Source organism: Spea bombifrons, chromosome 5 (assembly GCF_027358695.1).
Source record: "Spea bombifrons isolate aSpeBom1 chromosome 5, aSpeBom1.2.pri, whole genome shotgun sequence".
NCBI classification, from domain to species: Eukaryota; Metazoa; Chordata; class Amphibia; order Anura; family Pelobatidae; genus Spea; species Spea bombifrons.
In genome coordinates this window covers 33501222-33513583 of record NC_071091.1, presented here as the reverse complement: position 1 = coordinate 33513583, position 12362 = coordinate 33501222, and the positions used below count along the sequence as shown (strand labels likewise).

At 38.2% G+C, this 12362-nt stretch overlaps 1 protein-coding gene across 1 annotated transcript in view; it reads right to left on the bottom strand.

Annotated features, from left to right (window-relative positions):
* Positions 1 to 2412: 2412 nt before the first annotated feature.
* Positions 2413 to 12362, bottom strand: part of VOPP1 (VOPP1 WW domain binding protein) — a 38042-nt gene continuing 28092 nt past the window's right edge. Inside the window, exons 2-5 of the mRNA XM_053468196.1 lie at positions 9103 to 9161; positions 4650 to 4727; positions 3503 to 3639; positions 2413 to 3109 (exon numbers count right to left, since the gene is read on the bottom strand). Of these exons, the coding sequence (XP_053324171.1) occupies positions 2931 to 3109; positions 3503 to 3639; positions 4650 to 4727; positions 9103 to 9161 (453 nt within the window). The 3' untranslated portion in view covers positions 2413 to 2930. The remainder of the gene's footprint in view (positions 3110 to 3502; positions 3640 to 4649; positions 4728 to 9102; positions 9162 to 12362) is intronic.

Genomic DNA, 12362 nt, shown 5'->3' with positions numbered 1-12362 from the left:
GACTATGAGTATGGCTTGTATTGGATGTTTTATGTGGCCGTGGCGAGAAAACAGTCATAATTCTGGACAAAGTAAGCAGCCGACGGCAAGTAATGCCTCATGTCGATTGAATAGCTTTCCCTGAATGGGGAAACTGCAATTAATATAAATACCCCCTCCAAAACCCCCCTAGTTTAGGGATACATACAGTTGCCTGGCATGCTTCATGCAGATGCACGTAATCTTATTAAGTAAAAAATAACAACTTACTGGGTATTTTGCACAGTACATGATTGTGATAAACTCAACTTACAGAGACAACCTCCTATACAAAATAGAGGGCAGACTAAGAGCAGGCATAACGCAACTTAATAAGAAACATGGAAATAACAATATTAGCCAAAGAGAAAAATTAGGCTTTATTGAAAGTCGATACCTTTTTCTGTGGACCAAAATAATTGCATATATTTTCAGGGCCTCAGCGGTGTCTTTTTCAGATGGAATGGCATTCTCCCGATTCTCCAGATTTTGGTATTTTGCAAAAACATTTCTTTTTCAAGCCGAAACAGCTTATTTATAATTAAAGTGAACCAGTCATCTGCGCTGTGCTTTACCATGGAACTTATACATTTGCTTGGAAATATATATGGATACACTTCAATGTTATATTTCCCTGTTCATCAGAAATGTACGTTTTTCTTCTGTATGCGTTCACACGTAAATTCAAACATTTTGCGTTAACCAAAACGATGTAATGATCCGATTTATGCCATACAATGTATGCGTATGTGATGTTTTCAACGTTGACATGTTTGTTGATTAATGAATCTATAGAGCAGAATGCTGTGAATTGCATTAAGTGCTTTAAAAGGGATGAGCCTTTTAATTGTAACTTTAGTAATATATTTTTACTTCCATCACATGTTCTGTTAACTCTTACCCTCTCCTTGAAGGTTCCTCATATTTTTATAGAACATTTCCAACTCTATTTACATTGAGCTTGTGCTGATTAATGTAAATGTTTTTGCAGATTTATTTTCTTTTTGTTTATTGATGAATGGGCATCTCTATGAATTCTTCTAGTTTGCACTTTGTTCTTGATAAACGTAGGTGTCCATTTTTGGAATGTATGCCTGAATGTGTAGATATCTGTTAAAGTACAATTGTCCTGTATGTTAACATATGTGATTGTTATGGTCAAAGTATAAATAGTGACATGTTGTTTGATACCATCCTCCATAATGAGGAACGTTTCATGAACAGTACAAATACAAAATCTATTGCTAGTATTTATTTTTCATGGTATTTATTCACAGATAATGTAGTTATAAGCAATCTTTGCTCAGAAGTGCCACAGGATCACTGGATGTATCTCCATTTGGGAACCAAGTTCCACCATCTTGGGTAGCTGTTTATATGTGATATTTATGATTTATGATGCACATTCATTGTCTACTAAGCTATGAATGCTCAACTGGGCAATAATGTCCTTCTCCCTGCGACTTTGTCACAGTCTGGGCAGTCTACAAATGCTGATCATACCTTCATACCTACATAATATAAAAAAAAAGTTCACTTTATAATAATAATCATTATTAGAAATAAGAGTATAAAGTAAACCTTTTTTATTAGGCTCAAACTGCAATGTAGTTACATTTTCTTCCAGCCTACCTTCCGTCCTAGTTTTGGTAAGGGTCAGGATGACCCTTCTATTGCTGTACAAGATTATGGCCATCAGAGTGAAAAGTAAACAAGGTTGCATAAGCACTTGAAACTTTTCATGCTGATTCAAGAAACTATATTTAAAACATACATGCTGACTCCGTACATTAGTGACTCAAGGCCTAATAGGTTTTCCCTGTGTGATGACAGTAGTATGGCTTCATGCGATTGTCCTGTGCTGCTTCTGGAAGTGGGACCTCTGCCCCTGAACCAGGTATTAGTTACTGCTCCACCTACCACGTACTTAATGATTCTTTCCAAAGCTCAACAGGTGGGACTGCAACACCCCCCCCAGCAAAAGCTGATGGTTGAAGATCATTGTAAGTGGTCTATCTGAAAACCAAACCAGCTATGAAGATATCCACTTACTAGTTTGGCAGTTAAAGAAAGATTTTTTAAAAATGTTGTCTACTTTTCCACGCACTCATACATTTGTGTGAGCCTAAGCTGTCATACCCAAAGTGTCACAGGAGTTCCCTGGTGTGCTAATGCCCTGTTAGGTATTGGACCGCTTAGCTATAATAGGACGGAGACTAAGCTGAATCTCCTGCATGGTGTTAATAGTTAAATAATTCAGTAGATGAATGGGTAGGACATTAACGGGTCTCCATAAAAAAAAATCCCTGCACAATCCATTGGATGAATAGCATAGTTTAGTGACCTAAGGGTGGCCGTTATCCTTTAATAAAAAAAATGTGAAATATATGTACATAAATTTTTCCACAACATTTTATTGATTAGGAAAGAAGAAAAAAACATGTTTGATCAAATTGGGATTCCATCAACAGCATGCCTTTTACTGTAAATGTTGCATGATCTGCGAACACTCTCTGGACTAGGAGGCAACAATATGTACTGTACATCACCAGTTGAGAAACAAAGGTACAATGAAGTAGCTACATACCATGGAAGGGGATTAATAAAAATAAAATATCTGGCCTGTTCAGAACTGGAGGAGAGACACTTGGATCATTTTCTTGCAATTCAAACCCATTCCAAAGCTTTGATGATAAAAAAAAAAAATGTTGCAGCGGGCTCTAAGAATAGTAGATTTGCAATCACTTTCCAGAAGAACAAAATGGTTCTTCCATTCGTCCAATCTGCACCAAGACACACAATACTTTTACGTCAATGGAGCCAGCATCATTGCAAAGGATGGTATGCCTCATGGTACGTTTGAGCAGTCATAAAGAGTCAGGTTTAGATAAAATGCAGAGCCCAATGTTGCTTCATTTGCAAGCTTTCACCACTTGCTCGTAGGGAGGTGGAGGTGTATTGTAATAAGGGGGAGGTGGGAAATTTTGATTCCCTTGCGGGGTTGTTGGCTGAGTGTGGAACGTTGGTGTTGCTGGATTTCCTGCAGCTCCTCCTGGATCAGAATAATACGGCATTCCTGGTTGCTGAGGCCCTAGAAAATTAAATCGTTGAGCTGTTGTTAAGAAATTGATGTAATCATAAAATATGCATATTACTCGCATGTATTGATCAAACTCTTACAGGTTCTTCCTTCACATGTTAGTGGTATTCAAAGCAACTTTAATATCTTATGGATACAATGTCTTTATCACACTGAGTGAAGAGCTACAAAAATGAGACAATATTACACGGGAGAGGAGATAGGATAAAATATTTAAAAACTTTAACTACATGGATGTAATGTAAGAAAGTATTCCTTTACTAATAGAGTGCTGAATAAGTTTGGCATTAGCATAACACTTTTCCGCAATAACAAAATAGCAAGTACCTCATATGGTAGGCAGCTTTAGCAACACAAATACTTGCATTTGGAAGAAATCCTTACCTGTTGGAGGTACTGCAGGTTGCCGGGTGTAGGATACATTAAATGTAGGTTCGTCAACAAGTATGGGTGGGTACATTCTCCTCCTTATGAAGAATCCAGCCCCACAGCAAAACAGAACACCCATCATAAGCAGAAACCTAAAGAAAAGCAGTTATAACGATATTAAGCTATTCGTTACTGCAGTGTAGCTTTTCTTACACAGTATCCCTCGACATCTGAAACAGAGTGTTTGTGAGAATTATTGTGCATGAACAAGTGCTATTAATGTTGGCCAAATAAAGGCTAAAGGTAATTCGCCTTCTATGTTATTTTCAATATTAAATTCATGAAATGCTATACATTTGAGTTCCTTGTAGCATATATGTCAAGCTAATTAGATAATAAAATAACATTTTGACATTTTTCATCTATGTATACTAAAATGTTTAAGTAGATTCACTAAGATATCAAGTGAGATTGCATACCCAAGTTTTTGTGTACCCAAGTGTATGCAACCTTAAATTTTGCAGGCGAAAGCCATTGAACATGGGTCAGGGATTTGAAAAACCTTTGAGAAGGTATAGACCCCAATTATACTCTGAGCACCAAAATCCCTTTCTCAGGTCCCAGGGAACCGCATTGTACGTTGCATGCTAAAACTTGCGTTCAAGAACGTACAAGTTGTTGGTGAGTGCATGCAACTTTAAATTTTGCAGGTGACTTAAAGGTATACAGACCCCAATTATACCGACCTCACCTCAATTGCCTGCTCAGGTCCTAGGGAACCTGTTTAATTATGCTTTTATGTTTTTGAAATATGTTCAGGGAAGGGAGGTTCGCACAACAACTTATGTCCCCTGGTTGCTATTCACAAGCAACTTGCAGGTCGAATCAGCGAGTTGCTTGTTTTTTCCCCAATTGACTCTCATGCACTTCTTTTGTATGCGAGTTGGGAGTGATTATCTGCGGGTGCTGATAATAAATATGGACCACAGTCCCATTTTTTGCCAGTTTGTATGCACCCATGCTTTAATGAATATACCCATCTGTGGCTATGGCTACAATGAAAACAGGTTGACTTTTTGTAGGATTATAAACCTTAATACAGCTATAGTAAAAATGTGCCCCAACCCCCAGTACTTAATGGGTTAAATTTAGAAAACCTCACCATAAATACCATAGCCTCTGAATGGAAAGTGCTCGCACGCAGCATCTGGAACCACAACAATCTTCATATGTACGACATCTATGAAGAAGACCACACAATTGTCAAACTGCTGGTAATGTAAAATATACAGATATATTGATCTGTTGAAAACAATTCATACATTGAATAACAAGGAGTTTATTTAGGTCCATACAGAATTCAAATATACTGATGTGTGGGGAAGGCTAATGGCCTGGGAGAAGCCCGTCGCTGTTTGCCAGTGTGGCACCTCCCTGATGAGAGCCCCCAGGTACGTCACTGCAACCAGTGCACCTCCGCAAAAAGGCTGAGCTTCTGGGCATACCCTCTCCCCCGATCGGAAGAATGGGGGAGAGGCTGTGCTCATCGCCTTTTAGCAGAGGTGCAGAAACTCTCTTTTTCCAAGACTATCCGGAATGAACCACCTGGACACGTGTAAGGGCCGACTCTGGGTAGGGTTGGCTTTTTATGCTACTATACAGCCCTGGTCCTACTTAACTCAATGTATCGTTATAATATCGTTATAATAATCATTATTATTGGGACGGCCCGACCCTTTCTGTAAATACTTCTTTAATCATGTAAAAATGGAAATGCTAAGCTGCTGTTACACAAAAGTGGGCCGTTATACGTTTTTGCTACAGAAAAGAAATGTTTATTTGGTTAAAATGCTAGAGAATTTAATGGCTGTTTTGCCTAAGTGGGACAGCGCCTTTAAAAAGCATGCCATAAATCACCCAACAGAGATTTAATTTTGGTCTTATTTTCTGGAAAGGTTTGTAGTTCTCAGAACTAATAAACAAGTTGTTTCAGATTACTGCTGTTAGCTTGGCAGCTCCGGGAACAGAACATGGCTCCAGGGAACAAAGCAAGACAAAGCATTTAAGCTTATTAATGCAGAACATTTGAATCCTACGCAGCTGGTTAAATTGTGTATGCACAAAATAATATATGATCATTTCTTCCGGCATTGAAAGTACATGTAAATTTATGCATGTATATGTATGTGTGTATTAATTATTGGATTAATGGATTAATATCCAATTAATTAATTAATGGATTAATATCCTGTTAATATTTTGTCACCTGGGAATTATCAGTCATGCTGGGGGGGGGGCAGATGCTGCACACTGATTGGACTTTCCTACTAAGCCCAGCAGAACCGGCAATGGCCACAGTGAGCTGCTGTTCTACAGAGGCTGAAAATGTTGTATGCGGTGGGCTGAGATGCTGTGTGCGAGTTGAAGGGATGGGAGGCTTATAACTCATGCTGCATGCACAGAATTCTGTGTGCAGTAGAGGATGGGAGGGTGTTAATGCAAACAATGGTGTAAGGTTTGGCCTGCCAAATAGTGGTGTGTGATGTGGGTAGGGTTGGTTGGGGTTGCAGAGGAAGAGAAGAAAAAAGATGGGAAAAATGAAAGACAGATCCAGGAAGAGGGTGGGAAGGGAAAGAGAGATGGGGGAAAAGTGAGACAGGGAAAGAAAGAGAGAGAGAGAAAAAGGAGCAAGATAGATGAGAGTAAAGAAATAGGAGATATGAGAGAGAACAGAAAGGAGGGAAGAGCAGAAAGAGAGGGTGAAATCAAAAATAGAGGGAGAGAGAAGAGAGGACAAAGGAAAAAAAAAGTAGAGAGTGCAGAAAGATTGAGATAAGAAATAGTAAGCACAGAAATTGGATAAAAAAAGAAGAAAGTAGAGAGGAAGGGTGTGAGGGAGAAAGAGAGAGAAAAAAAGATGGAACAGAGAAAAGAAAAAGGTGAATGTTGTAGCATTTTTAGCAAGTTTTTCTGGTCAGCGTATAATCTGACACTACTCCTGTTCTTTCTCAACCTCTCTTAATTCCCAACAATTATCAGCATTTATCTACTGCCTCTCCTCTTTTCCATCTTGAATGTGTCCTGTCCAAACCTAGCTTCTTCTTTATACAATTCCACCCTTGCATCTGTTCTCGTGGAAGTTGCTCCAACCACTTCTGGTTCCTTATTTTTCCCAATGTCACCCACCAGACATCTTCAAAATTGCTCCTGAACTGCTGAAAGTAGCTGAAGGACGTTTCAATCTGCATTGGACCTCATGCACTATAAATTATCGCAATGTTCATACGCTGCCATAACTTGCTTAAAAAACCTACTTAAACACCAACTTTACCTCCTTATCGTCTCAAAACCTTAAACATCTCCATCTTCGATTCCCTACTTCGCCCAGGTACCCCGCATTGCCATACAACCTCTGATAACCTATATATATATACATATGAAATATCTGTCTTCCTCCTGTTCTTACCCTCTCTTTTAATCACATCTTTAATCTCTACATCTCCATCTTCCACCTTCACTGCACCCTACCAATCTGTCAAATCACTGCCAGATCCTTCTACTTGCTTTTGCCTCTGAGCTTCTACAAAGGCTTGTATATGACCAACTTTCTCAACTCCAACTCTTTACTTGGCCCTCTTCACTGTGGATTCTGCTCGACACTCTACTTAGACCAGGTTTGCTTAAGTGACTTAATGGTAAATCCAAGGACCACTACTCCTTGCTAATCCTTTTAGACCTCTCTGCTGCATTTGACATTGTGGGCCACTCTTTACAATCTTGCTCTCTGTGGCTGCTGGTGCTGATCCTACCTTTATGATCACTATCAGTGTCTCTATTTCCAGTAACCTTTCCTCTCTGCTTTCCTTCTCAGTTGGTGTACCCCAAGGCTTTTAGTTCTAGGATTCCATCTGTTCTCATGTTACAAGACCGCCCTTGGCAAACTAGGTTTGGTGTTTTATTGAAATATTTGTGTGGCTGGTCCGTAACAAACATTGGTTCTTTTACATCTTGAGCAATAGACCCCCAACTCCTTCTAGGTCATAAGCTTGTTTGAGCAGGGCCTACCTTACCTTTTCTTTCTGTAAGCCTTTTCAGAAGGCGCGATGAAGTCGGGAAGTTGAAATGTTTAATTTTATTGAGTGCACCTCATCGTTTAGGATTCTCTAGAGTGTTTTTAGTGTTTCTCATCAATTTACAGTTGTGTGCATAAACCCTTTAAATGGCAGCTTCCCACATCTGATGTAAAAAAATTAAAATTAGAGGTAACTTTTAAACCTGACAAAGGGGTAACAATCTATGGTGTTTCATATCACGCGGGCACACTGACAAAATGTTTATCTTGAACATCCACTTCTTCTTCAGAGACATAAATATAAACATCTGTTTAGTATTGATGTCTCATTTTCTTCACATCCATTTCCTTAACAAAATGTAATTGTGATCCACAGGTCTGGATTGGATTTAACCTTGTCCGTCAAAATAATCTCTGTTAAGTACATCTAGCATCTATGAAGTGTTCAGCAGCACTTCGACAACAATCTGTTGGCTACATAATTACTTGAGTTGGATGACCACAAAATATTACCCTTTTACAATTTAGCTAATCCTTTTTTTGCTTAAAAAAAAAAAGATGTATTCACATTGTGAGTTGTGTAACGAGAACATTTTCCTGAAAATCGAGAGTCTGTTTAGACTTTAAGTGCTTAATTTTCTAATAGTATTCATGTGTATGAGGCTACAGGACTGATCAGGGGAATAGGAAGGCTCTTGCACAAATGCGATTATATATGATACAGAATGTATACCACATTATTTTTTCTTTTTTATTTAGCGGGTTTAACATTCATCCTCAAAACTTGTTTGGATTTGTGAATACTAAGGAACATAGTATTGGTGCCTCTCCTGGGGTAGTCCCAAGAACTAGGTTTATTACCTGTTTGCCATTATACCAGGCCTTTGGATGCACACTGTCAGAGTTAAGCCCTGCAGATGTGGCCTTTTATTGGAAGAAAATGGTTAGATATAGATCTTGATATTAAAAAAAAAAAAATCCCCCATGATGCATTGGTGGCCTTCTTCTGCTAGTGACACAATTAATGGGATTATAATTGTACTTCAAATTAGCAGCAGGCTTTCTCCCACAACTTGGAAGGCAGCTCACTTTTTATACGGAGACAACGGGTTCATCAAGTGGTTTTATAAATCATTCATTAAAATTACATGATTTTCGTTCACCCTCTCCTTTCGCACAATTAATTGAGACATCGGACAGCAATGAGTCATCTCAAAGCACAAGCAGCAAAGTCCTCCTTTACAACAGAAATTTATATTTTTTTCATTTTTTCTATCCACAATTCCTTTTCTGAGTATCAGATCAGCACATATGTAATTATGAGGCGTGTGAAGAGAAGTGTTTTGCACTCAGTAGGCTGTCAATTCGGGAGAAGGCAGAGTGTAGTCGTGATATTGGACCTACAAACATGTGAATGGTTTCCACTACATTTGATTATCACACTATATTTATACACTGTGCTCAGGAAATTGCTAGGGCATACACATATAAAAAAACATACATACATACCTGACTGCAAAAAGTAGAATCAACATATACTTACATGTAGTATGTAGGATATAATCCTTCAAAGTACCAGCAGTGTTTTTTAGCCTCTACGCACTGAAAAAGAAATTAATGTACAAGTTATAAAACAAGCAAAGAATGGCGGTCCCAATAATTATTTCTAATACATCAAATAGGATTTCTAGGAGGTGGTATAAATATAATTGCGTACAGGATTTAGTTATAACAGGATATCCCAGTGGCAGTTTATTGCAGTTCAACATGGTAACGCATACACAGATTTATAATCCACCATTTGTTCCTTACTTAAACTATATCAACGTTCTATGTTTAAAACCTTATAATGACCAGTTTGACACACACAAATACCTCAAAAATATGTTGCTCCAAGATGTGACATAGTTAAGGTACTTTTATGAATTGTCTTACTTGTCACATAGGCTGTGATCTTAACTCCTACTTCATATTTGTCTTTTCTCATTTTACAACAAAAAAAAATCCCTTCAAACCTCCACAAGATAATTTAATCATAGAAAACAGAATAAAAAAGAATGCCTAGATCTAATAGTGTTCCCAGGAACTATATCCCTTCTCATCTGCAGGCGCAGCACACCACTACAGAAGCAACAAGCTTCGATAAACAGAAAAAGACGTCAGTATGGAATGCTACCTACTGTTTATTGGGAGTAGGTATCAAAATATCTTGGACGTTTGTTAGATTAGTGTGCCTACTACTGACGCACAAATAAGAAACAATGGTGGGATTTGTGGGTGTGTGAGGCTACCAATCCTGAAGTAGAGGACACATCCCTGGAGATACCAGACTCTGGTGGGTTGAACCACCATTCCTAGTCAGCACGACATACACAAATGGATTTAAGCATTTTACTATGGATTGAGTTCCGTTTCAGACAAACATGAAATCATGTGTTAGGATTTTTTTTTTTTTACTGATTGTCCTAGAGCATTTTCATTTTACGAGAACAGCTGCTGCAAAAATAAAGTGCTGATCCCAAGCACATGTCAAATTATACACTACACGCAAGTCAAAGATAAACATACTCATTAACATAGTTGATTTAAAATGAGGTTTCTTAACATTTTCATTACCAGAAACCAATCCATCCCAGCTATCCTATGCACTTTAACACATATGATAGTTGCTTGATCCCTTTAAAGTTTTGTGTTGTTTGTTTTGTTGCCCGTCAGCTAAATGCCGTACAGGGGATGTGTTTGCCTTAATATACTTATCTCTTATCGGCTGCAGCAGTGGCACAGGGAAGGCTGCAGGCGGGGGCCTGGTCAGATCCCTATGTGTGTGGAAAGCACACTTGTTGATTTCAACGGCAGCACTTTCCTGCCAAGGACAGTCGGATCATGGAAGAGGAGGGCAGCTGCTGCAGCAGGACTGCAACTTCTAGCTCAGGTAAACGCTTAAAGTACCCGCTGCACTTGTTTTGGAGAAAATGAGTAAGTAGTTTACTTCACTGACGCTGATATCAATAATAGAAGGTAGCAAGGTTATGATGAATCAATTTCATATTCTAAAGCTATCTCCCTTCTCCGTCACTTCAAATGTTGAGAGAAACAATTAGTTTTGATATCTAGTTTTGAAGCTTTATCTGCAACAATAAACCTTTATTGTAAAGAGCAGTAAGTCAGGTTAGCTCAAGCCAGAGAGCAAATAATCACCTCTAACCGGGAGCTGAGGCTGAAAATATATAGAAAAACACCAGCTCAAACTCCGGAATAAGGGTTTGAATAAGCACTTTAGGTGCAAAACTCTTCAAGCACGTAGCCTGGTCCCGTTTGGTTTCATTTGTATACTGTCCAAGGACGTTATTAAAGACCGTTTGCTTTTACATGGACATTGTTTCATCCCATCGTTCCCACAAAAACAGTGATTTTCACAGGCTTTGTGAGGAGGTTGTGGAAGAATCATAGAAGTTGATTAGATATCGTAACTCTGCCACCTGTTGCAAATGGTCCTAGCTTCTTTAGAATACTTGGAGAAGAATGTAGGATTTGGCAAAAGTGATAGATCCACAGAACAGGATGGGTAATTTGAAGTAATTCAGCTGTTTTTCTTTGTTTTGTTACTTTACAACGTCAGCCTAATAGCTTGCTCGCTCACCAGAGAGATCACAAAGCCCTTTGGTACTTTATTCTAACCACTCAAAGGGCATGGCATGTAAAGGTCCTTTTAACAAGCAACTCCTACACCACTAGATGCTAATTAAACATTGTGCACTGGGTAGTATAATAATCAGCATCCATGACAAAGAGAAAATCAAGTTCAGCTGTGCTACGTGTTATTCTTTCTGTCCGAAGGCAGTAAACACAGTCACTATGAAGAGCTTATTCTACTGTCATGACTCAGACTCATCTAAATTGCTAAGAGGTTACTATGGAGCCCGCCACAGCTGTGCTCTCCTGAGCCGCTCTGGTATAATCAGTAACCATATTACTTGCAATGACAGGTAGAAATGTAATATCCTACTTACAGTGGACTTCTCTCCTGAAAAATACATTACATTTATTTATTTATAAAAAAAATACAGTAGTTTCTATGTTGTATCCAATGTATTAACAGTTCCATCATAAGTCCTACGGTTGGTCATACCAGGTGCAGCATGGCAAGCGTGTCTTAGAATTTGCACATTGTATACAATTGTTTTGTTCTTTTTATACAAAGATATATAAACTGGTGTGTATCTTTAATAATAAAAACATCCATGATAAAAGCTATATTCACACCAGAAGAGTAGTGTGCCTGTAGACCACATCCACACAGAAGAACTTGGTCTGTCTTGGTCTATCTGAAAATGTCTCAAGCCAAGGTCATAAGAAATAAATGAAACATAAATTATTATGTAAGCAAGCCCACCACGTTGTTGTACTATAAAATACAATGAATCCAGTTTATTATTGTCTGAGCTTTTTCAAAGCAATCAATGTTGCACTGCGTCACTTCAAATCAGAAGGCAAAATTTGGAAGTGGCAGTGGGACATGGGATTGGAGATATTTTAATCTCCATGCCTAATTATTATTTTAAGGAAATTAAGACTGAAATCTAAAGTTCTCTAAAAGGAAACATTTTGTAATTGTAAAGTATACGTAATCATTTTCATACTCAACAAGAACAAGTAGAAGTAGAAGAAAAGTAGTGATAATATATATCTATTAAAAATTACATTATATGTATACAATGGGGCTAGTTATCTAAAATTCCTGAATTACACATTCTGCCACATTAAGAGTGAATTTGTTAGTGTTGTTAGCTAACTGAATTGCAT